We start from the raw sequence: 24827 nt of genomic DNA, 5'->3' as shown, positions 1-24827 counted from the left end.
TAAAACTTAACAGGAAAACTTTCGCCTCTAAAAACAACTATTAAATACACACTAATTGACACATGGAGACCAAATTTCACACAAAAAGTAAAACAGGGTGACAATATTTTAGGAAAATGTTTTATTCGATTAAGTTTGCTGCTGAAATTTAAATGTACCAGTCCAGGTCAAATTTGATTAAGTGGTATGTGCTTAGGTCAGGGCCTCTTGCTTACGATAGACGACAAGTTGGCGAAGTTTAGCAAAGACACATACCTTCTCTCCACTTAAAACTATTTGAATGACTAAAGCGCCCATAAGTGTGCTAAAAAAATTTAAAATAGCTTACAAATAGCACAATATTCCACATTCTGAGCTATAGGAGTAGGTGGTTTTATTAAAATTTGCCAAAGTCAACACAAATAAATCAATATATTAGATTATTGATAGCAATATAGCGAATATTGAAAATAGGCAGAGTTGTTAGCAATATATTGGGTAGTCGAAAAAGTATTTTCGCACTTTCTCAATAGATGTCATTGCAGTCGTATATCTTCAGTGCTGCCAACCACATTGTCTCACACCAAATAATGTTGGAAAGGTGAGATTTTAAGCTTCATTTAACTAAAAATATTAAATTCGGGGAGTTGGAAAATAGTTACAGCTGTTAAAAAATTTGTCAAAATAATAAAGAAATTCGCTATATTTTGAAATTTTTGTATAAAAACGGGAAAAGTGCCACGCAAGCCACCAATGAAATTTGTGCAGCTTACGGAGAAGATGCTGTAACAGTTTTTGTAGCACAACAATGCCTCGCTCACTTAAGCTTTAGAAATTTCGAAATTTCGATTTACACTGATCATTATTCCATCATCTCTAGTGAAAAAATGGCCAAAAGTTTTCGACCAAAATGGTACATATTAATTTATTTATTTATTATTATAAAAATAAAAAAATATCTTAAAACTTGATTAGAAATACGAAAAGACTTTTTCGACTACCAATGTATCGATATAAATATTTTTTTATTACAAAAACATCAGGCGGATCCAAAATAATTTTTGTAACACTTTATGCATACAAATTTATTAATTAAGCAAAATTAATTTCATATTCACTACGCATTTAACACACTCGCATTTTGGCAATTTATTTAAGTTTTGTGATAAAACTACAATTTATTTCGCTCGCTTGTTAGTGCTTGGCAATAATTAATGTTTAACACATTTAAAATGTACACAGCTGCAGTTAATTAAAAATTCCACGAAAAGTTCATTGTTTTTCTGCACTGCTGTCCCTTGCTTCTCTAAACAATTATAAATGCTTGAAACCCACGCTCACTCCCTACATGTATGTATATACATACCTTTGTGGATATATAACTTTTCGGTATCACTTGCCAGTTAGCTTCACACCCCTTCCATGTGCACTTGTGTGCTTTTTAACAACAACAATTACCGCGTCTTTGGCATGAAACACTCAAAAGCACAAATTTGCTGCTTGTCTTTAGCTTTCCTGTGCGGAGTCCTTCGTAAGTGAGGCAGCAAACACTTTTGCACACACTGTGTACGCACTACCGATACATGCTGTTAGTCGCAGCAATCTGCCATGAAGGAAGTCTGCACATCTTCAAGCACTTGCCACACATATACACTCAATTCGGCACTTCACCACTGAGCTTCCTTACATTAACGCTGCACGCTTGCCAAACAGTGTTGCCAACGGCACTTCACACTCTTTCGTGTGCCAAAATAAGGTAAAGAAAGCACAACAATGTTACCTTTCCACCTTTCATTAGCACTTTTGTGGCGTACGCTGCTGCTGCTCCTCGATGTACTGTGCCATTTTGTGTATGTGTGTGTGTGTCTTCAAAGCAGCTCCCGTCTGCCGAATAAGTGGAATTCAAATAGCCAGCATGGCGCATAACCCCAAACAGTCGATTTTTGGCAGCTAAAAGCCGTTAGCAGCAACGCACCTTGCCATTTGGCAGACACTCGCAGGTGGTGCAGGTGGCGTATACGTAACATTTAATTCAATACAGCAAACAGCCGCGTGCGCCAAATGCCATTAAAGCTGCACGAATTGTGTGTGTGTTGCGTTGTGTTTGCCAACACAAGCAGCGCTAAAATATTGCTAACAACAACAACAAAATAACAACAACAACAAATAAATAACAACACTGGCATAAAATAACAGCAACGAAACAGCAAAATCGGCAACAACAACACCGCTAACTAGCGCCAAAAGTATTTTGGAACTTCGGCCGTAGAAGTAATAGAAAAAATGTTGAACTGTGATTGTAACGGCAACTGCTGCTGCAGCTTTCAAATACGATTTATCTGCTACTACACACTATCACTAAAACTATATAGTCGACAAACACTCCACAGTGGTGGCGAAAAGTGTGCAAAATGCAAAAACCAAAATAATAAAATAAGCAAAGCTGTTAACTTTAGCTGCACCGAAGCTATAATACCCTTCACAGGCGCACTTTTTATAGCATAAGAAGGCTTAAAATATCTCTATCTTGATTTTAAACGACCATTTTGTATGACAGCTATCTTTTCGATCTGAATGATTTCCACGGATATTATGACAATGGCTTAGATACTAAACTGTGCAAAATTTTGCGAAGATATCTCGTCAAATAAAAAAGTTTTTCATACAAGGACTTGAGTTTGATCGATCATTTTGTATGAAAGCTGCTTAAGTGGTGCGATCTGAGCAATTTCTTCAGAGATCTCATTATTGCTCTAGGCAATAGCTCACACTAAATTTCTAGGAAATATCTATAGAAATTAGAAAGTTTTCCATACAAAGAGTTGAATTCGTTCGTTCAGTTTGTATGCCAGCTATATAATAATGTTATTCGATCTGAACAATTTCTACGCGGACTGCATTATTTTTCAAGGTTTATGATTCATGCCAAATTTCATGAAGATATTTTGTCAAATGAAAAGTTTTCCATACCAAGACTTGAGTTTGATCTATCAGTTTGTATGACAGCTATATGGTATAAGAGTCCGATATCGACGGTTGTAACAAATGATAAACCTCTTGGACTAAGTCGACAAACAGGCAGATGGACTGACATGATTATATCGATTCAGCTCTTCCCGCTGATCATTAATGCGCACCCTATAATATCTCCGACGTTGCCTTCTGGGATTAAAAATTTCACGGCAAACTTAAACTTATATACGCTGTTCAAGGTATATAAAACAAAAGCGAATGACAAAAAAGTGTGCAACCGTCAGGTGTCTGCTCATTATTTACCAAACGCGCAAATCGAGGGCGGCATCACGGGCTTAACGGCCAACAGCGGCCACGTTGGCAGCCATAAAAGCCAAAGGCTATCAAATATTACTTGTTTATGGGGCGAAGCGAGCATTCAGTTGCGCGGCGGCGTGTGTCAGGCGAAGGTTTAAACTGTCAAATTAAATAAAGTAAAGGAGTAAGGGATCGAGTCAGAGAGTTGTTGTTGAGAAGGAGAGGAAAAGGTGGCGCGTTAAGTCTTTGTAGTTTGCTTTCAAAGGAAACGTGCCAGACGACTGTGTATTATGCAAAATAGGAATATTAAATCAACAGTCAGACAATATTGGATTTGCTTGAATGAAAGTGAATTCCAAAGAAGACCAGCGCTTAAAATTCTCACTAAGCAGAATCAATTAAGGTGCGACGCATTTAAGCAACTTGGAGAATGATTAGTTTTTGGAGTGATTAAGGCGCGGGGTTAAGCCTTCTTCTTTCGCTACTTAGGTAATACCGCTTTGAGTTGCTGTAAACAAAAAAAAGGCTTCTAATGCGGAACTTGCATAGTCTATACTTAATTTTGGAGCTTTTTCAATTGTTTGGTTGGGGTGCTCTTGATGTTATGTGTATTACAGCTATTGTAAAATGTTCATCTTATAAATTTTTTATCAATACTTAATATTATTATCGCTGTTTTCAACTGCTTTCAAGAGTTTACAAATGAAGGAGGCTTTCATACTGGCATTTTCGGAGAAAAAACAGAACAACGGTATAGCCGGGAATGAACTGGCTGATGAGCTTGACCGCTCCGTGCATCCACCAACATTATAGGACCGGAACTTTTCGTAGCGGTTGGTATTCACACCATAAAAAAGATGCTCCGCAATGATGAAACAGTGTTTAAGGAGAGGCTTTGGCAACAACTCCCAGGTATACACAAAGTCAAGTTGCTAATGAGTGGTTACAATCTCAATAGATTTAACTCTGTAATCTTCCAAGGGAAAACTCAGGCTACTTGTCGCCTTCTACACTGGTCGTTGTAAGCTCAAGAAGCACCTATTTAACATGGGCCTAAACTCTTGTGAAATTGCCGGTTCTGCAACTTAGAGTCTGAAATACCAAAACACCCCTAATGGACTCCACAGCAGTCTGTAGGTACAGGATTAAGGCCCTGGGATCCATGTTGCCAAATAGGGATCACATAGCCTAAATAATACCTGTCAGTATATTGGAACTTATCAATTTGCTGGGGCTAGTTCAGACGATGTGACTTAGAAGAGGGGATAAAAGATACTAGGTCGCGGTGTAATCCTCACTTATTTATTTAATCTAATCTAACCTGTTTTGAAGGTCAGGAAGGTTTGGATAAGTGTTTGGTGGGAATGGCAGTGTATCAGTTCCTCTACGACAAACTCCCAATTCAGAATTGTACTGTCAGTGATTGGAACGTCTAAGGAAGCAATTGTTCAAAAGCGGCTGGCTTTGCGCAATTGGAAAAAAATACCTGCCAACTGAACAATGTCAAGCCGCACTTATGCCAACAGTGACTCGCCGGTAACTCTAGCAGCTTAGTTGAGCGATTCTTATGTATTCACCTCATAGTCGGAACATAATATAAAGTAAGCACAACTTGCTCCTTCTGTGGCAAATTATTTTTATAGTGAAAAGTTTGGCTCAAAAGAAGTACTGTAGTAATCGACAGTCCCATTTCTTTCCAATAGCGTAGCGGGTTTCATTCAGAGTGGCATTAGGAAATTTCATTCAGTGGCAGCTGGTTGCCGTACAAAACGGGCCTGACTTGAGTTACAAGACTTGTATAACTACCATATACTAAATAAAAGCGTACTTAATGCAAAAATAATAGATTTCCTTCCATCTGACCTTTATTTAATAACTTTTTGTACTATTTTAATATACAATTTTCCTTTTAAATAGGCTTCCGAGCTACAAAAGCCGCACTAGATTTATGCTTCCTTGCGAATCCACGACCAAAGGCAATCAAATTTAAATGCCTTTCGCAATGCACTTTCATAAATTAAAATTATAGCATATTTTCGACATAATAAAGCGCCAATTACTTCAGCTTACACTTTGCATTACTTCGTAGCGGCCACAAAAGTGCAGCGGGCATTTTTATTTTATGCGCGCAATAATCGCAGATATATTAACTATGCCTTAGTACGAGAGCACATTTACACATATAGACATATACATAAGTATACGCATGTATACATATATTCATATATATCTACATACACATATATGTATATGCACCAATCTATATTGCCTCGCGCTCTGCACTTTTCTTGAGCGCATAAAGTTCCGGCAAATCCTTGCAGCATTGCAATAAAACCCAGCTACAACAACAGTAACAAACAACAACTTCATACAATTGCAGCTGCAACAGCGGAAACTGCTTCTCATGCAGCTTATGCTAATGTATTTATGTATGTATGTGATTGCATAACAATTTCGTGGCAATAAAAACTTCAGTGATTTGCTGTGACAGCGAAATTCTGCTTTAGTTGCAAATTGGAGTTGCGCTTGCAAGTTGCGAGTTGTGAATTGTGAATTGCGGCAGAGTGTAGTGCAACATTGCCGGACACAAACACGCACACAAACATATAAACATACAAACACAAATGCACACACACACACAAACACACCTAATATATATACACATAAAGTGCCGACGGCGCTTAGCAGCTGGGCAATCAATAATAAACTTACGGTAAATATCCAATTTCCAACCGTCCTCCATGCCCGATTCCGGTATCATGCTCTGTTCGGCGCGACACGACAGGAATTTGCCGCGATCATCGATGGTTGGCGTAAAAGTCAATATTGACGTTGTCATATTACCATCAGGATTTGCCTGCAAATACAGAAAAAAAAGCAAAGGACAGAAAGAAGTGAGAAATGAAAAATCAAACGAGACTTTGGTTAGGGAGACTTGCTTATGTCGGTATGGTTGGTTCAGAATGAGACGAAAAATAGCAAAAAAAAAATTAAATTTATATTACGGTAAATATTTGAGAGCAAAAAAAATTATATTGCGAAGAATATTTCAGAGCCTTAGGGTAGTCCTGATAACTTTTTAAACTATCGACTCATCTTATTTTTAGTGCATTTAGCTCAAAACTAACAAAACGCATTGTAAGCTAGAGTAGGGTTATAAGTAATAGGGTGGTCCTTAAAAACAGTTTTACAGGCTCACCTCAATGCTCGTTCAAATATAACAATTTAGGTGTTGAAAATGAAAGACTATTATAATATAAACATAAGGGCGGTCCTTAATTTTTTTAACTTTTTTCCAAGCACATCGCGTTTTTCGCGATACTAACTCACAAATAAAACCTTAGCTCAGTAAATTGAGAATGATTTGAAATGTTGAGATAAGGGTGGTCCTTAAGAAATAAATTGGGCAATTTTTTTCATAGCTGACTCTCATGGAATTAGCCCAAAAATTAAAATATAAATCTCTAATTTAAAATTTTAGCATTAAAGTGGTCCTTAAGAAAAAATATCGAATTTAATATTATGTGACACCCTCCATATTAATATAGATATAGTGCTTAGAACTAAAAAAAAAAATATTTATTGCAACAAGTATCTTTCTTCACTAAAGAACTACCCTAATCCACATCTGTTACACATGTGACCTAGCAGTAAGAAAATATAGCTGTTGAATTGGTTAAAATGGCAGCAACGGTCAGCAATGGCAAGTTTGCATCAACAGGGTTATATAAAATGCATAGACTACAACAAATTTGTATGCATTGCCATGTGGCAAGCGGTCAATAAATGTCAGTGCACTTGTGGCAACTGGGGAAATTCGAAGGAAAATAAACAAGGCGGTTGTAAATAGCATGTGTGGCACTGCAAGCTTTTCGTGATAACTGTATATTGAGTACATAACGGTGGCACTTAAGTATGTGAGATCAAATTTTGTTTTTTGAAACGCCGCGTTCATGAATATTGCTGCCAAAAATTAATATTTTGAAGTACAAAATGCAGCTATACACAATTTTTTCATGTGTTAGGGTGGCACTTAATTTAATTTTTTTAATTTTTAATAGTTCAACATTATGATCGCTGGTGCTCACATATTGGTAACAAAATGTTGAAATAATATCTACATTAGGATAGTCCTTAAATATTAAATTTCTTCAATTTTTCATTTTTTTATTTTAAGTAAGACTAAGTGCTCATGAAATTTTTTTTTTATCAGAAATCAGAAGTTTTTTCTCACTTTTACTATGTACAGTAGGGAGGCCTTATTTTCGCAAACAAATTAAATTTTCATATTTTCTCAATTACATTGCTGACAAAACTTTATTTTTTTATTTTGAAGTACAAAATGCAACTAAACGCAATTTTTCTCATGTATTAGGGTGATATTAAATTTAAATTTTTTTTAAGTTTGGAAATTTTTCAATTGATAAATGGCAATTTTCAATGACAGTAAAAGTAATCCGTGGTTCTCAAAACAATTCTTCGGCCAAAAGCTCCTACCATTCTAGGAAATTCGTTTCTAAAACATTCATTACCACCTTAATGTTTCAATACATAACCCTGCTGTTCGGTGAATGTTCCTGTCAGCGTAGTACGCGTGTAAAAACTCTGTCAATGCAGCGAAATTTCACCTAAAATGACAACTCAAACATGCAACGCAAATTTTGTTGACAAAAGCAACAGAAACTTTCGCAGCGCAGCACTAGCAATTACTAGACGCCTGCGGCAGGAGTCTCGAGGCAACTATAGTGAGTTAACCAACAGACAGTGAGAAGTAGACAGAAGGTAAAAAAAAATTGTTAGCGAAATGCAAAGCGTGTTCACTCTCTCACACTTCCTCTCTACATTTCCCTCCAGCCAGTTCCTCAACTTCCTTCAGTAGTCTTCTCAAAAATTGTCAAAACATATTAAAATATGCAAATGCTGGCAACACTCTAAGCGTTACACACACGAAACCAAAATTTATTTGTAGTTGTTGTAGTGGTAGTAGCGCCGAAATGTAGCTGATATGTTTGCTGCGAAGCGAATATGACACATTTCGATTGGAATCCTCCGATTTGAGTTCTACTCTTTTTCTGTGCGCTTTCTTGCCGTCTGGAGAATTCAAATTTATAGCACTTTTCTCCCGCCCAATATGCCATACTTAGCTTGAAGTGTGTCCCATCTGCATTTGTATTAGTAATCGCATATTCTTTCGTGGAAGTATCCTGTAGGAAGTGTCAAATGTGTGGTTGCTTTTGATTTTTATTCATGTGGAAAATAACTGTGAATATTTTGGTATTAAAAAATTTTGACAGTAGAAGTGACACTACTTTTGTGGGAGGTTGAGGGCGTTTTATGCGCAAAAATCATAATATATTCTCAGTAGAAGGTACCTACTTGCCGAATATGCCAGTTTTGCTGCTTTTATTTAAAATTTAGAGCGCTTAGTATTTAAATGGCGTTGCATTTAATCGAATTTGGCGTTGAAGAGGAAACAATATTTTTGGAAAATTGGTTCAGTTTTAGAGGTAAATAACCTTTATTTCAAGTAAAGAGGTAAACAAGTGAATAAACTTCGCGGTATTTTGACATAATTTTACGATGGAGTTTTGCCTATAGAGCATTCTTAAACTCATCTTTACAAGACGCAATTTACCAATTTCGCTACAACTTTCCCATCTCAACCTTATTTCGCGATTGCAGGTTCCTTTCAGCTTAGTCGCAGGTAATTTATTAGCAGAAATCCTTGAAATGATTAATTCTTAAGATATAGATGGCCAGTTAACACTTCCTTACATGATTCGGTAAAAAGTTCCCGATAAGTGGCTATCTTTGTTAACAACTATTTAAAATGTAATAGCCAAGACACACTCCCGCCATCTAGAGATCGTTAGCTTGGTTCAGCACCTGCTATCCTTACAACAATCTCGTTGGTTGAATAACATAAAAACTATTTTCTGTTTCTCTTCGGAAAAAACTTCGGAGACTTCTAAAGTTCTAAAAGACTTGCTTCCGGAGAGAAACATAAAATAGTTTTTATGTTATTCAACCAACGAGATTATTGTAAGTTCGAAGACTTTCTTCCGTAGTGGACTACTAATAAACACTATCTGCTCTAAATTATTTTTATCCAAGTCATATACTCTGCGCTCTGATAACAAAGTGATTTTCAAATAATTTTAAGAGCGTGAAGTTTACTGGTGTTTGAAGCTTTCGTAGAGTATTTCTAGAAAATATTATTATTTTGTGTCAAAATTATTTCAAATGTTTTTTGCTTATAAACTCATAATATAATTTCTATTCTATTAAGTTTTTCACGCTTGAACCGTGTCTTGAAAAGTTCCAAGAAGATCCGGCGATTTCAAGCTATATTTTGTCCAGCAATGAGATCCATTACTGACTCAACGATTATGTAGACAAGCGCGATTCCCGCATTTCAGACAAAAATCAATCTGAAGAACCTGAGAACGTAATTGTCAATGGCGACCGTTATCGCGCAATAATAACCGACTAGCTGATGCCTGAAATTGAAGCTCGTGATCTTAGTCACCGAAGGTTTAAACAAGAGGGCTTCACTTCCCACACATCGCCTCAATCAAAGGCACTATTGAGATAACATTTCGGTGAGCAGATAACTTCACGTTTTGGGCCATTCAATTGGCCACCAAGATGGTATGATATCTCACCGTTAGACTTTTTCAGGAAGGGAAATAGTCTAAAGTCTATGCGGACAATCCCGCTTCGTGTCAGGTCTTGGAGCAAATAATCACTGTCATTCAAAGGTCGAAATGCCGGAACGAGTCATCGAAAATTGGACTCAACGGATGAACCATCTGATACGAAGCCGCGGCCAACTTTAGAAAGAGATAATCTTCAAAAAGTAAATACCAAGGAATGCTCTTTCGAATGATAATAAATATTCCCAATTAAACTTGAAGTTTCTGTGTTTTTTCTTAAAAAAAGTATGGATCCTCGAACTGGCTCACTCTTTGTTAGTTTTGCAGAGTCTAAAGATCTCCAACAAAAATTTTACTAACTAAACTGAGAAAGCTAGTAAGATTATGATTTTATTTTTAAAATGCCAATATAAACTTTATTTGAATAGAAATCAAGTTATTAAACGTGAATTCTATAAACAATGTAATGTATACAAGTATATTCAACACATATACATATATATATCTATAATACAAAAATTAAATATTATAAAAATAAATTGGAACTAAATTCACTACTCACCACTTCATGTGTATTCTTCATAGGTGTGCTGCCCTTCCACCAGGTAATCGTCGGCGCCGGTCGCGAGCCGATAACATTGCAATGCAGCTGATACGAGTGATCGGCGGAAAGTGGCCGATTTTCGCCATCCAATTTCACAATCAACGGGCGCACTATGTCAGCAATGGCGGTGTTTTTGAGCAATGAAAAGAAAATAAATAACAAATGAGTGGCAAATGCTATGTATACAAGTGGGAAAAATTTAACATTTCACTGGAAGTATGTATGTGTGTGCGAGTTGAAAGTGAGTGTAATGGCAAAACACAGAATTGGCGGAGTAGTCAGCAAAGCCGAAAAGCGGAAGTGACCAGGCAGCCTAGTGCTTGGCTGTACCCCACAGCTCGTGGGTGTGAACCCTGCTGCTGTGCAATCACAAATAATTACGCCAATAAAAAAGAATTACGCGCCAACGCGTCGCAACACAATAATTTCACGCTACAATAAAATCAAACGCGCCACTTCAAGAGTGAAGCAGGCGAGTTGGCAGTTTGTAGCCACTCGTTATACTAGTATATAGGATATATAGTATATGAACAATTCGTGGTTGACTTTTTTAAAATGCTGCAATTTTTTTTTGTTATTGTTGTACGAGGGAGGGTTTATTGTCCATTTTAAATTTTTATTGTATATTTATTTATTTTTTATTTTTAATGGTTTATTTTTTCGTTTAACTCTGCTGGGGAAACGCACAGTGGTCATGTAAAGCTAAAAATGTGAAAGGGTTTGGTTTTAATTTTTTGATAATTATCGATTATTAATTTAAAAAGTCTAAGAATTTCCTCTTTCGTTTCGTGGTAGGCACAAAGCTGGCGATATTTTACGCCGCCGATGCTGACGCTCCGTTCTACCGACTTTTATGTCGAAAGTTGATATTTGGGAATTTAAACTTACTTAAGAACTTACCAGATTAAGGTCATAAAAGGCAGAAAATTTTGAAAGCCAAATGTTTTCAACATTATTTTCGCTTACTAACCACTATAGTGGAAATATGGGAACTAATTATCGATAAATACTCAATGAATATTCGATATATTTTCGATAAATCATCGATAAATAATCGCTAAACTATTAGACTATCAGACGCATAAATCAGACACTGGATTTTTTTAATACGTTCTTACCCCCAGTAAAATTTTTCGATAAATCTTCAGAAATGTGAAATACATTTTCCCCTCATATAAATACAACGCTGACGCTTAGAAATAAAAATCATTATAGTATTGTAGCCATCTTTTCAATAATTCTCAACATATTTCCGATAAGTTGTCTAAATTTTTGATATCTCTCAAATAAGTAATCGATACTTTTTGGATAAAGGAGATGACTATTATCTATTATTTGATTATTTCCGGTAAATCTTTCATATATTCGATATATTTTCGATAAATAATCGATCATTTTTCGATAAATCTGATAATTAATCAATATGAAAAATTATCGATTTTTTATCAATATTTTTTCGGCGTAATTCCGATGTATAATCAATACTATTTCGATATAGCAAATAATTAGTCAATAATTTTCGATATATTTACTTCTGATAAACTGTCGACATTTTCGATATCGAATAAGTAGTCGATAACTTTTCCCATAATTTAATTCTAAATAATGGAAAACTTTCGGATATAGCTCATTTAATATAAATTATATAAAATTATATAAAATATTATATATATAAAATATGTATATATATAAATTTAATAATAATTTAATAATAAATAATGGAGAACTTTCGGATATAGCTCATTATTTATCAATATTTTTTTATATTTTTCCTGTTAAAAATTAATAATATTTCGATGTAATTCCAATAAATAATCGAAATTGTTTGAATATAGCCTACAAATAATCAATATTTCTCGACATATTTCCAATAAAGAGTCAAGATTTTCCATATAGTTTATGATTTATCAATACTTTTTGATATATTTCTGATAAAGAAACGATAATTTCGATAATTTTTCATTCTAACCACTAATTAATCGATATTAATTGTTTAATTTCTGATAAACTTTTATTAAATTTCGATTAATTTTTTGTTAAATTTCTATAAAACTTTCTGTTGTTTAAAAAATATTTTCCTTTTCCTACAGAACTTCATTCTCATAATACACAAACCGAAACACTGTACTGTTCAGTTGAGCAAACAACACACGCAAAATGAAGGAAGTGCCGATTGTTGCTATGAAGTCTGGCATTATGGCGCAAAATTACTGCCATCGAAGCGTCTGGCGGTGTCTATCATAAGCCTGCGGACTTCGTTAGCAGTCATCATTATTTTCACTCAGCATTTTTGCTGACAGCCCAGAGGTTGTTGTTGTTGTGCAAATATGTATATACATATATAGAAATATATAGCATCACATATTTACAGCGTTTCCTAGTACATAGCTGACCGGCTGTCAGTTTAAGTGCACGCTCAAAATACTTGTGCTTGCAACAACTTGAAGAGCGTGCAACACGCAATTTAAGTGACAGCAATATTGCAAACAACGCTTATTTATGGAAAAACCAACAAAAATAAAAACAATGCAGCAAAAAAAGTGTAAAATAATAATGGAAAAGAACCGCATTGCGATAATGATGTGACAATTGTGCGAGCTGTTTGTTTTCGCCTCAAGTGCTTTTGTGCCTTTGCAAGCGCAAATTTTAGTGGTTGTTATTGTTGTTATTGCCGCCGCACTTAATTCGGCACGTGCAATTAACCTTAATTGCATTATTGCAATGCGATTTTTTTTCATTTACGCGCATTTTGCGTTTGCATTTCACTTTTTGCTGGGCGGCCCTTGGTTTAATTGGGTGTAATGGAGTTGGTTGGATGCCGATGATGTAGGAGTGCGTTTTAGGTAGCTTGTAAGTTTTTTTTTAATGAGATACAAATATTAAACGTGGTTGTAGCAACTTTTTTTTATACATATTTTTATGTACATACATACATACATGCACATGGAAGTGAAGTATGCTCCAATTGAACAAGAAAAAAAAACAAAAAAAAAATGAAAGGAAAATCAAGTGTAGACTTCAAGTATACAAATATGAATACCCACCCACATATATGTAGAACCGCCACATTTACACCGCATATCGATAACCCCAACCACTCAGCGGCTTTGCCACACAATGATTTTGTGGCTTGCACTTTGATTATGGGTGAGTGTGTTTGTATCTGCGCATTGACAACTTCGTGCATGTCGAGTGCTTTGAAGTACTCGCAAATGTACTGTTATTTTCATTCGCAAACATATATTTTTATATGCAAATTATTCATGTGTTGTTGGCATTCGTGCACAATGCCGTGCAAAATGTCAGCAAGAGTGTTATCTGTCGTGTCGCCAGACTGAAGAAACTGGATTCAACAAGAAAAAATATTAATATATTGCTTCGCAGCTACAATACCCCTTACAGACGCAATTTTATGGATTGAAAGGGTATAAAAAAGTCTTTATCATGATTTTGACCGGTTGGCTTGTATGGTATGGTTTTCAATGAGATGTTAAAGGCATTTTTTCAATAATTTTAAACATATTTCCAATAAATTGTCTATATTTTCGATATATTTCGCATAATTAATCGATATTTTTCGATATTGCGGATAATCGTTTAATATTTTTGGATATATTTTTGATAAATTATGCATATTTTTAATATATTTCCCATAAGAAAGCGATGCCTTTTTGACGTAGCCGATAATTAATCGATATATGATAACTAATCAATATTTTTGGATATATTTGTGATAAATTATCGATATTTTCGATATGTTTTCAATATAAAATCAATAATTTTTCGACGAAATTCCTATAAATAATCGATAATTTTTCGATATAGCTTAATCAATATTTCGGTATACAATTGCGGTAAATGATAGATCTTTTTCCATATATAATAGCTTAAATTAATTAATATTTTTATAATTCGATTAATATAAGTAATCGCAATTTGCTCGCTATAACCGATGACTAATCGATATAATCAGCGATAAATTTTTATTAAGTTTCGATAATTTTTTTTATTTTCGATAATTTTTTTTTTAATTTGAATAAATTATTTTTCTGTTCTTATACTACCCAAACATAGTCATTTTATTGTACAGTTGAGCAAATCTTAAGCAATAATCGGTGACAAATTTCGTTGAGACAACTCCTCTAAAACAAAAGTTTTCTATACAAAAACTTGATTCCGATTGTTCAGTTTGTATGACAGCTAAATGCTATAGTAGTGCAATATTGACGGTTCCGACATATAAGCAGCTTTTTTGGAATAAAAGGACGTGTGCACAATTTCTTATCAATATCTCAAAAACTGTTGGACTAATTCACGTATATACGGACAGTATGTATGGATATCGCTGAATCGATGCTGCTCTCTATGCTGATCATTTATATACATATATACTTTATGTAAACTCATTTAAGCATTTTGAACTTAGTACGTATCGAATTCAGCGAATTTGAGCATAAGGGCTTCATTGCTAAAATCCTTGAAAATGTTCTACCGAATCCTTTTATCGACAAATACCCACAACTAAAATTCATATTCGGCTAGTTCACGCTTTTGATCAATACTTTCATATACATTCACTGACAGAACCCTCTTAAAATCCTCAAAAATCTCCAACCCTAAAAATCGTTTCACCAACAAACCAAACTGCTATATGTGTACACGCCACTGCATTTACATTGTCTGTTTTCGGTCATCATTAAATTGACTGCGATTTAACAAATACTTGCTGCATGTTTTATGTTATTATTTTTGTTTTCCGCACGCCTCTGTGGCAATTAAAATGTGACAGTTAATTGAGTTGCTGCTGCTGTTCGAGTCCAGCTGATAATATTATTTTGCTCTGTAACCACATTTGCGGCTTGAATTGTATGCTGTCAGTGGATTTCGCATAAATAAACACATATGGTTTCAGCAAAATAATAGATGCATGCAAAAACGAGATAAATTCAAGTTGTTTTGCTGAGTTCTGGTTATCGCTCCATATAGTATATATGTATGTGTGCATACAATACTTTAATTAATAAAGTGTAAAAAATAAGTTTTTAGAATTCGCTGTTTTTGAGTAGCACAAGTATGATTGAAAACTTATGTAGGAAATACATTGTTGAAAAATACATATTTGTAGCTAATTCATGTTTATTTTTGATAAAAAATCTTCTATTTCCGGCAAGCCTGCGCTCTGAAACTTTAGCTCACTGATAAGCGTAGGCTTGTGTGAGTTCAGTTGATTGCTTACTCAGTGTGAGGTCGAGTGAACTTCAAGGACTCCTGCTCCCTGTGGTACCAGAATTAAGTCTCCGGTCAGACCTCGTAGCTGAAACTACTACCAGTTGAGCTTTCATACTGCTATGGACTGCTGACCACGGGTTGGAAAACACACATTACACCCACACACCATTTACAGAAGAAGCGAATTCTAATACCCATTAAAACACCTGCCTGCCTTAACAATTCACGCGCAAACACCTAAAAATGTTTGGCATTCCGTCTAGTGGAGATGACACCGCTAACATCTAAACGTTCATCATTTCAGCTAATTCCCATACCACCCAGACCAATAATGTCCGAGTACATCATGCATTCTGCAATGACATACTACACCCAATCGTCAACCAGCGACCTAATAGAAAGGTGTCTCAGATGCAAAAATGCTTCCAGAAGCCCATGCCCCCTTAGCATGACCCTGACTCAGACAGAATCTGATTTTGGATTACCATCAACAAACCCAACCTCATGGACGTATAATCGGTATAGCGATTTTGCTTTCGCACTGGAGCTGAAAATTCGGCTTTTCTTTTGTAGCATTTGATCGAGTCTTTAGACGCGGCCGCGCAAGTTTTAACAAATTTACTGAAATTCTTCTGATTTTAATGTTTTTTTTCAGTGGGTGATTACAAATTATACGATTATTCGTGCTAAAGGTATGGCTCTTACTTCCAGTTTGCCATAAAAGAGACCATTAATTTTTCCATCTCTTCGAAAAACTGGTGTTTGCTAAGCTCGACATTTTAGTTGGTCAAGGTAGCTATAGCTTTCTTTATTATTTAGATCAATTCTGCGTTCCTGTGTAGCAGATTACAAGTGATTCAAAGCGGTCTATTCTTCTCACTCTGCTTAAAGTTCATACTTCAGTATAATAGCCTTTTCACATAGCCAAATTAATTTAGTAGATTAAGATTATAAATCAGAAATAATATCTGTCTATCGCACAGCCGTCTGATCGTTAAAGATATACTTTCTTCTCTTCTTCATTATGTATGTTTAGCAGTGATTAAAATTCATCAGCTGATTGCTGTCTTATCAATGCACACAACCAAGCAGTCTGGACAACAACCCCAAGTGTTAAACACAGCAAAATTTAGAGTAGAGACAACTGCACGCAGATATTCGTTTGAGGCAGATCGATCTAAATTAGCGAACAAAATATTTAAAATAATGTTTGGCTCGATTTTGAGGACGCTCATTACTATTCTATGAGCTTTTTGAGGTTATGTCTGTCATGTAATCGTTAAGCTCTATTGGTATTAATCAGTTAAATATATTATATATGATTAACTTGTTGACTTCCTTCAACCTCATATATGCAAGAACATGGTGTCGTAATCCTTTATAACGGTTTTTACTTGTTATTTTTTCGACTCCAGCAGCCTGTAGTTACAATTAGACGCCTTGCCTCCGGTAAGCCGACTACATTTTCAACAATAAATAATTTTCAAATTTACAGTCAATGCAGATAGCATAATAACTCATACTTATTACGTAATTTCAGTAAAAAAATGCGAATGAAGAATTTGAGTTACTTGAAATCAAGCGCAGAAATTGCAAGAAGGAGTAAAAAATTCTTTACACAAAAAATGTGTTTAATTTCCACACAAGTTGGCTGCCACATTTCGAAAATGAATATGTGCTGACGCACCTGTACGTCACACACCCACCCACGCGTAAACATGTATGCATGTATATTCACGCATACAAGCGTACATGGTATGCTTTGCACTGCAAAAATCGGCACGAACGCCGGCAAGTGAAGTGTACGTGCTTAGACGATTGCTAGTTGAGGGTGCAAATCAAATAAATCATGGTCACTAGACATTTCTCATACTTTTCCGCAACGCACACAAGCTTCCTGCACATATTTCTGTCATTGCTACTTCGCAAAGTCCTAAGGTGTTCTAATGAATTCCCAGTATACAGAAGCATACATATGTATGTGATATGTGAAGGCTTAACTGTCTATCTTCAATGTTGGCGAGTGACACCGGCATTTCTTTTTGTTTGTGCATACTGCCGCTAGCTGTTTGTCTAGAAGAAGTGGAATCACTAGGGTGGTACATAAGTTGAAAAATATTTGTTTTTAATTGAAAAATATTTTTTTTAAATCGAAAAGTATTTGTTTTAAATTGAACAAGATTTTTTTTTAATGAATACGATTTTTTTTTAAATTGAAAAATATTTTTTTTATTGAAAAAGTTATTTTTTATTGAAAATTGTTTTATTGAAAAAATGATTTTTTTATTGAAATTTTTTTTTTTATTGATAAAATGATTTTTTTATTGAAATTTTTTTTATTGAAATTTTTTTTTATTGAAAATTTTCTTTTAGTTTTTTTTACTGGGGTGTTAGACAAGTTGAAAGAAATTTTTTGTTTTAATTGAAAAATATTTGTTTTAAAGTTGAAAAAGTTTTTTTAAATGAAAAAAATTTATTTTAAATTAAAAATTAAAAAACAAAAATTAAATTAAAAATTATTTAAATAAAAAAAAATTATTGAAAATTGAAATTATTTTTTATTGAAATTTTTTTTTCAATAGGTGTTAGGTTTGGTTAGGGTGTTAGATACGTTGAAAACTTTTTTTTAATTGGAAAAGAGTTTTGTTAATTGAATTTTTTTTTTTTAATTTGTTATCATCAATCGTAGACATAATAAGATAATTAGAAATCATAAATCCAGATTTTTAAGTACCACCTTAATGCAGTGAAATGCAACCGTGTACGTGTAAAAATGTGTTTGCATGTTTTTTTGTTTCTAACTCTACAAATATACGTACGTAGCACTCATATCAACACTTACGATTCAAGTCAAGGGTAACGGTGCTGGTAATTGGCGTCGTCAAATTGTTGTTGGCCGCTTGACAGGTAAGCTGCATGTGTAGATTCTCACGTGTCAGTTTGCCCAGCGTCAGTATATTGCCGACACGCCGATCTGACAATGAATGCGAGGATTGGTCGATCTCTTTGTTGCCATTCCACCAGGTGACTCTCGGTTGCGGTCGTCCTGCAAATAAGGAAAAATGTTTGAAAACTCGATAAGTAAGTGACAGTGTGGGCGAAAAGCACTTGAAAGTTGTGAAAAAAGTATTATTTACATATATACACACACATGTATATATATGTATATACCGAAATCAAGCGTAGAAGATATGTGAAAAAATTGCAGTTATATAAATGAGTTGAGCAAATCAAAGGATTAAGTGTGTGAGCGTACGAGGGAAGAGAGTAGGCGGGGAGTAGCGCTGAAAATGAGTGGCGCTGCTAGATATGGATGAGTTTGCGTCAGAAAATTAGTTGCCAATGGAAAGACATGAATGTGCACAGATTGTAGAGACAATGAAATAGGTGACTTGAATAGCGGGAGTTTGAAAGCTTAAGTGTTTTTTTCTTTCTTGCTTGCTGCTTTTGTTAGCATTCGTGTTCGTCATATTTGTGCACACTGTGTGGACTTAAGTGGTGTGACTTGAGCGCTTAAGTCTAAAGGCTAGAGTAATGTGAGAAAGTATATGAGTATATGACATAGCAGCAAATAAATTTAGAGACGCAGTTGGTAGTATGAGGTGTAGTACAAAAATGTAGGAAATACCTGGTGTATAAGCTAATTTATATAGAACATAGAACTATGCTGGGAAAGGCATAACATTTTTTAGCTAAATTAAGAAATATATTTCTATCAGCGAAATTATTCTTCAAATTTTATTAAATTTGGCTTTCAAAAAGATGTGCTGCCTACACTTAGGCTAAAATTAAAAATTCAAAATCGTTATATTTGGCTCCCAAAAAGTATATAGCTCACATTTAAAGGAATAATAAAAATTCAAAGTATTTAGTTTTCAAAATGGTTACATTGCCTACATTTAGGCGAATATTTAAAATTCGAAATTATGATGTTCGATTTTATATAGCATACATTTAGACGTATATATAAAATTAAAAATTTTTGGTTTTCATACAAGATGTTTTGCATACATTTAGGCGAATATTTACAATTCAAAATTATAATCTTTGCTTTTTGAAAAAGATATTTTGCCTACATTTAAGTGAATATTCAAAATTCCAAATTGTGGATTTTGGTTCTCAAAAAAGTATATAGCTTACCATTAGGTGAATATTTAAAAATCAAAATTATAATGTTTAGTTTTCAAAAAGGTGTATTGCCTACATTTAGGGAAATATTTAAAAATTTCGAAATTGAAATACTTGGCTTTCAAAACCGATATGCTACCTATATTTAAGCGAATATTCAAGATTCTAATATTTCATTCTCTAAAATGTATATTGCCCTCATTTGGGCAAAGGTTTAAAAAGCATACATTTCAGTTTAGATTTAAAGACATTTTTGGAAGTATGAAACATTTCTGCAAAAAATTGCTTCATATTAGGTATACGTACAGAAAGACAAATAGTGGTCTCCTAGTTAGGTAAAATTAGACAAATATTGTCTCTCATCTTAAGCGATAGTGTAAGCTATATTATTGTCTCGTAAAGCCAACCAAACAAGAAAATATGAACAAAAATTATAAACATTACCCAAAATGCTTTCGAAAATCTGTGTTACCTACATTTAAGCTAATTTGGGCGAACAATATACATACAATGTCTCTTTCACCAGCATTTTTGGCAAATTTGAAGACATTTCCAATAGCGCAAAGAACTTGTACAATAAATTTAATCAAAACTATAACTGAGGACTTCTATAGAGCTGAATATGGAAGACCGCGTTGCTCAAAATGGTAATATCATGCTTTCAAAAAACTGTGTTGCCTACTTTAATGCGAATTTTTGAAAACATAACGGCAACTTTGACAAATTTGATAATAAATTTAGTCTCAAATATAACTGAAGACATCTATAAAGCTGACTATGACCTATGACGAAGACCTCGAAGCTCAAAATGGTAATATTACGCATCCAAAAAACTTTGTTGCCTACATATAGGCGTATATATGGAAGCATAATGGCAACTTGGAAAAATTTTACAAAAAATTTTGTCAAAAGACTTCTATAAAGCACGTCCTATTGGCTGAATATGGGAAACCTTATTGTTCATAGTGGAAAAATATAAAAACTTAATTCTGTTAGAATTAGAAATTAGTGCTGTTAGAAGACTTCAATTTCCTGCTTAACGTAAGTTCACTATTAAAAATGTTTATCTTATGAATTTTTTGCAAGAATTTTTAAAAATTTTAAACTTTTAGTGTACAATTACTCTGAAAACGACGTCTGTACCCCTTGATCGTTCAATGAGACTGACTTAAGTATTTTTAAAACCCACTTTGTGCTCTAGAAATGATTTATTTCCTCGAAAATCAATTTTTGTTGAGTTTAACTGTAATTTTGTTATATTTTTAGCAGCTTGGTGATACAGATTTTCTAACAATATTTGCTTTAGGGGGCTTTGTAGTATATTTAGAATTTTATTTTTAGCTTTTCATTATTCAGAGCTGATTGTTTTACAAAGCACACATATTGCTGCATTTTGAAAATTTACTTATTTTTATTTTCATCTAAATTCGCAAGAATTTCCCACGTCTAATGGTTGGTAGTCTTGCCTAAAAGGCATTAGGCTCGGTAGGAGTACAAAAGCAAACAGTTATAGCTGAAATGTGGTGGCTTGATTTGGCTTAAGGCCAACCTAAGACCTCAGCGCTTTTATCTGCAATCGGAATTTGACGTCACTCAACACAAAGCTCGCTCTACAAATAATTTTGTCCGCGTATATATCTACGTATTTGCACACATATATATAGCCCACATCGAAATCCGCACGCAAATATCCCCCAAACACACTTGTTTCCAAAAAATTGCCGCCAAATTAATGCATTGCACTTGCAGGTAATAAATAATTCGTGAGTTGTTGCTGTCGCATATTAAAATGGCATTAAAGTTGCGCATACGCAATCGCCGCCACACAGCAGTCTCTCTGCCTGTGCTTCGTTGTGACTTTGAAAGTGAACTTCGTATACACTTTTCACAGTGTGCGTGTGTGTGGCAATGTGCTGTTGTAGATTAAGCGCCTTACTTGTGTTGAGAATTAATTTTATAATTGTCTAAGCGCGCGAGGGACATTCGAAGTGCCGCCCACAACTTTCCACATTTATTATATTTAATGGATAAAATTGCGTGCGAGGGACTCATACACTAGGGAATCAATTGGTAGTGTGTAAATATATATGTACATATGTTAACCAAACTGGGTTGGATGTCAGCGGGGTGCGCTGAGTTGTTGTGTGTATATGAGAAAATGCATATCACGTGCTTGCCACATGTGGCTTTAATTATCGCTCTTAAGGAATGGTATTAATAAGAATTCCGTTAATACTTCCTGTATGTATATTTTGGTGATTAATTAGTTGGAAGGGTGTTTCTGTAGAAAGTTGCCGAGAAATTAAGGTATATGTGCTAATATGAAAGCAAGCGAAAATCTAACAAAAAACGATAATTTTCGCAAAAAATTAACAAATAAATACAATACTTTTATTTGAAACTTTTAAAGTTTGTTTGTAATTTCCACAAAGTCTAAAATAATCTTTTAGTGACTTTCAAGGTGAGCAAAACACTTGAGTTTATACCTTTTTCACATCCTCGTCGCCATCATAGCTAATTTTATGAGCTATCATTGCTTATACTTTTAAGGAAATGAAACATTTGACAACCTGTTTATGCCTTGCACTTTATTGCTCGCTTTGAAATTGCCTTTTATGACTATCGAATAGCGTGAACGCTTTGATGGACTAGGAAATGTAATTAATTACCAACAAATAAAAGTTCAAACGGTAGCTTAATATGCAGCACGCGTGGTGTGAAGAGTATAGTATACGCTGACAATGTATTGGAATGTGTTTCTATGTAAGTACTCACAAGGCCTGTAGGAAATTTGATTGTGAATCTGAAAATTTTGGTTAGTTTGCGGTGCCACCAAACGGTTGTAAGCTTCGTGAGTGATAGTTGATTCGATAATAGTCATTTTTTTTAAGTACATAGTAATTACTAAAATCATTTGTAGCTTCTTCTTTAAATAAAATATGTCACTGACCGATTTGTTGAAATTTTCTGGAAAGTAGTGCAAATCAAAAATATCTGTGGCAATTTCGATAAACTAGGAATGTGACAATATTGATACTAATATAGAGTGGCTCAGTAATCGCTTTTCGCCTTTCGGAGATTCCAAGTATAGCCAGGTCGCTTTCCGTCTGGTCTTTTTCCCTTTTCCTTTGCTTCCGCCGACGGGTATTGCGACCAATGCTCTCAGAGCTGGCGTGTCCTCTTCCATCCGGACACAACTATCTAGTCAGCGTAGTCGCTGTCACTTAATTCGCTGAACTATATCAATTTCGTCCTATATCTCGTACAGCTCATTGCTCCCTCGACTTCAGTAAGGAAGATAGGTGGAAGGAATCATATGTAGAACTTTACGCAAATGAGGAAAGTTCTTTGAGCGCCATTCATTTGGAAATGGCCAGAAACGATTTTTACATATGTCTCAAACAGCTCACGACTTTCAGTTTTAGGCCAAGTATCCTCTGGGTAGCTAAAAAACATAAGTACGTTTGAAGGCGATCTAAAGTGAGAAGGCGAAACACCTCTCCCCAGAGTTGTGGTGGTGGTGCTGGGCTTGGGACCCACCACGTAAAAAAACATACCCGAAATGAAAAGGGAAAGGATATTGTAGGCTCAATAAATATATACGACGGTCTCTTTGATCCACAACTAGGAGTTCTGGGCATCGTAACGAACAGGCATCTCTGGCTAACTAAATGATGATGTTCGTGACCTAACCTAACCTAAGCTCTCGGGAAATCGAGCTATATTCGTAGAATAAAAACAATATGAGTGGGAGAAGTTCAAATTGCTGACTAGCAAGAAGAGTAGTACTCCCGAAAATTCAAAGAAAGTATGGCATCTAATATAAGGTCCACTAGCGAGGACAATAATACAAGCAATGAAAGAGAGAGGAGAGGAGATGTAAAGGTAACACATCTCCTCTCCTCTCTCTTTCATTGCTCTAGAGTGGACTTGAATTATTATTGAGGATCACTATTATTATTTGATAGATCAGATGAGCAGTGAACAATATGGAGAATATGATGAAGCCAATATCATGATATAGTGTAAAGAAGGTGGAACAGATAGAGAGTTGAATATGATAAGCAGCTTTCTATACAATAGGAGAAAAAGAGAAGCAGGTTTTCATACAAAAGGCGGTAGATATTGCGGCTTTGACATTCTCTTCACTTTTCTGTTAAATAAAATAATGATTAAGCCGCGTCTTTTCTTCATACCATATACATACAAACATATGCGGCTACATTTTCCTTTACAAAAAAAAAATTGTGAAAGAAATACCTTTAGACAAACAAATGAAGAGAACACGCATAAAATATGTTTATGTATAATGGTAAATATTATTTTCTTAGCTACATATGTATCACATATGAATAACTGCGCTTATTGCGGCGTCATAAACACAAATTGACATTGCCACCGATACGGTTGTGCTTGTTATGCCATACTCTTCTGCCTCACCATTATAAGCATCACCATCATACCCATCATACACATCGGCAGTGTCATCATAATCATCAGCAGCGCGCTGCTATCGCTGTGCACACTTCACTGGCTGCCATTGTAGCAATGCGTCTGTTGCCTTGCCGACTTTTGTCAGTGGCGCGCCGCCACCCGCCAATATAGTACTCGTATGTGATTTTCCACGCTCCTACCCACCTTGCCACGCTGTTTCACACATTTCGCATTTTTTCTAATTATTCAATTCGTTCCCAACCCGCTCATGCTCTTCAAGTAAATTGGCAACTGGGTCGCCGCCACGCTGTTTCCGCGTCGCCGTGTCTGTCGATTTGTTTTGCGCGGCGTTGCCCACCCGCCGTTAATTCTTTCTTGCTATCTCCTCTTGTTCCTTTTGTTTTCACTTTTTTCTTTTTGATTTTTTTGCTTTTGTTTTGCTTCCTTTGATTTTTTTGGTTTGTTTTCTTTCTTCTTTTTTTCTGGCTGCTCTCCGCGCTTATTGATGTTATGCCATTGCTGCATAT

General features: G+C 34.9%; 1 protein-coding gene across 6 annotated transcripts in view; it reads right to left on the bottom strand.

The window, feature by feature from the left end:
• Positions 1–24827, bottom strand: part of LOC126757161 (uncharacterized) — a 290797-nt gene that overhangs the window by 60292 nt on the left and 205678 nt on the right. For all 6 annotated transcript variants that reach the window (XM_050470841.1, XM_050470847.1, XM_050470844.1 and 3 more), the window contains 3 exons: positions 18581–18784; positions 10468–10619; positions 5962–6106 (listed from right to left, as the gene is read on the bottom strand). In XM_050470841.1, the coding sequence (XP_050326798.1) occupies positions 5962–6106; positions 10468–10619; positions 18581–18784 (501 nt within the window). The remainder of the gene's footprint in view (positions 1–5961; positions 6107–10467; positions 10620–18580; positions 18785–24827) is intronic.

Source organism: Bactrocera neohumeralis, chromosome 4, assembly GCF_024586455.1.
Source record: "Bactrocera neohumeralis isolate Rockhampton chromosome 4, APGP_CSIRO_Bneo_wtdbg2-racon-allhic-juicebox.fasta_v2, whole genome shotgun sequence".
NCBI classification, from domain to species: Eukaryota; Metazoa; Arthropoda; class Insecta; order Diptera; family Tephritidae; genus Bactrocera; species Bactrocera neohumeralis.
The sequence above is the reverse complement of the archived record's forward strand: the minus strand, read 5'-3'. Positions and strand labels throughout refer to the sequence as shown.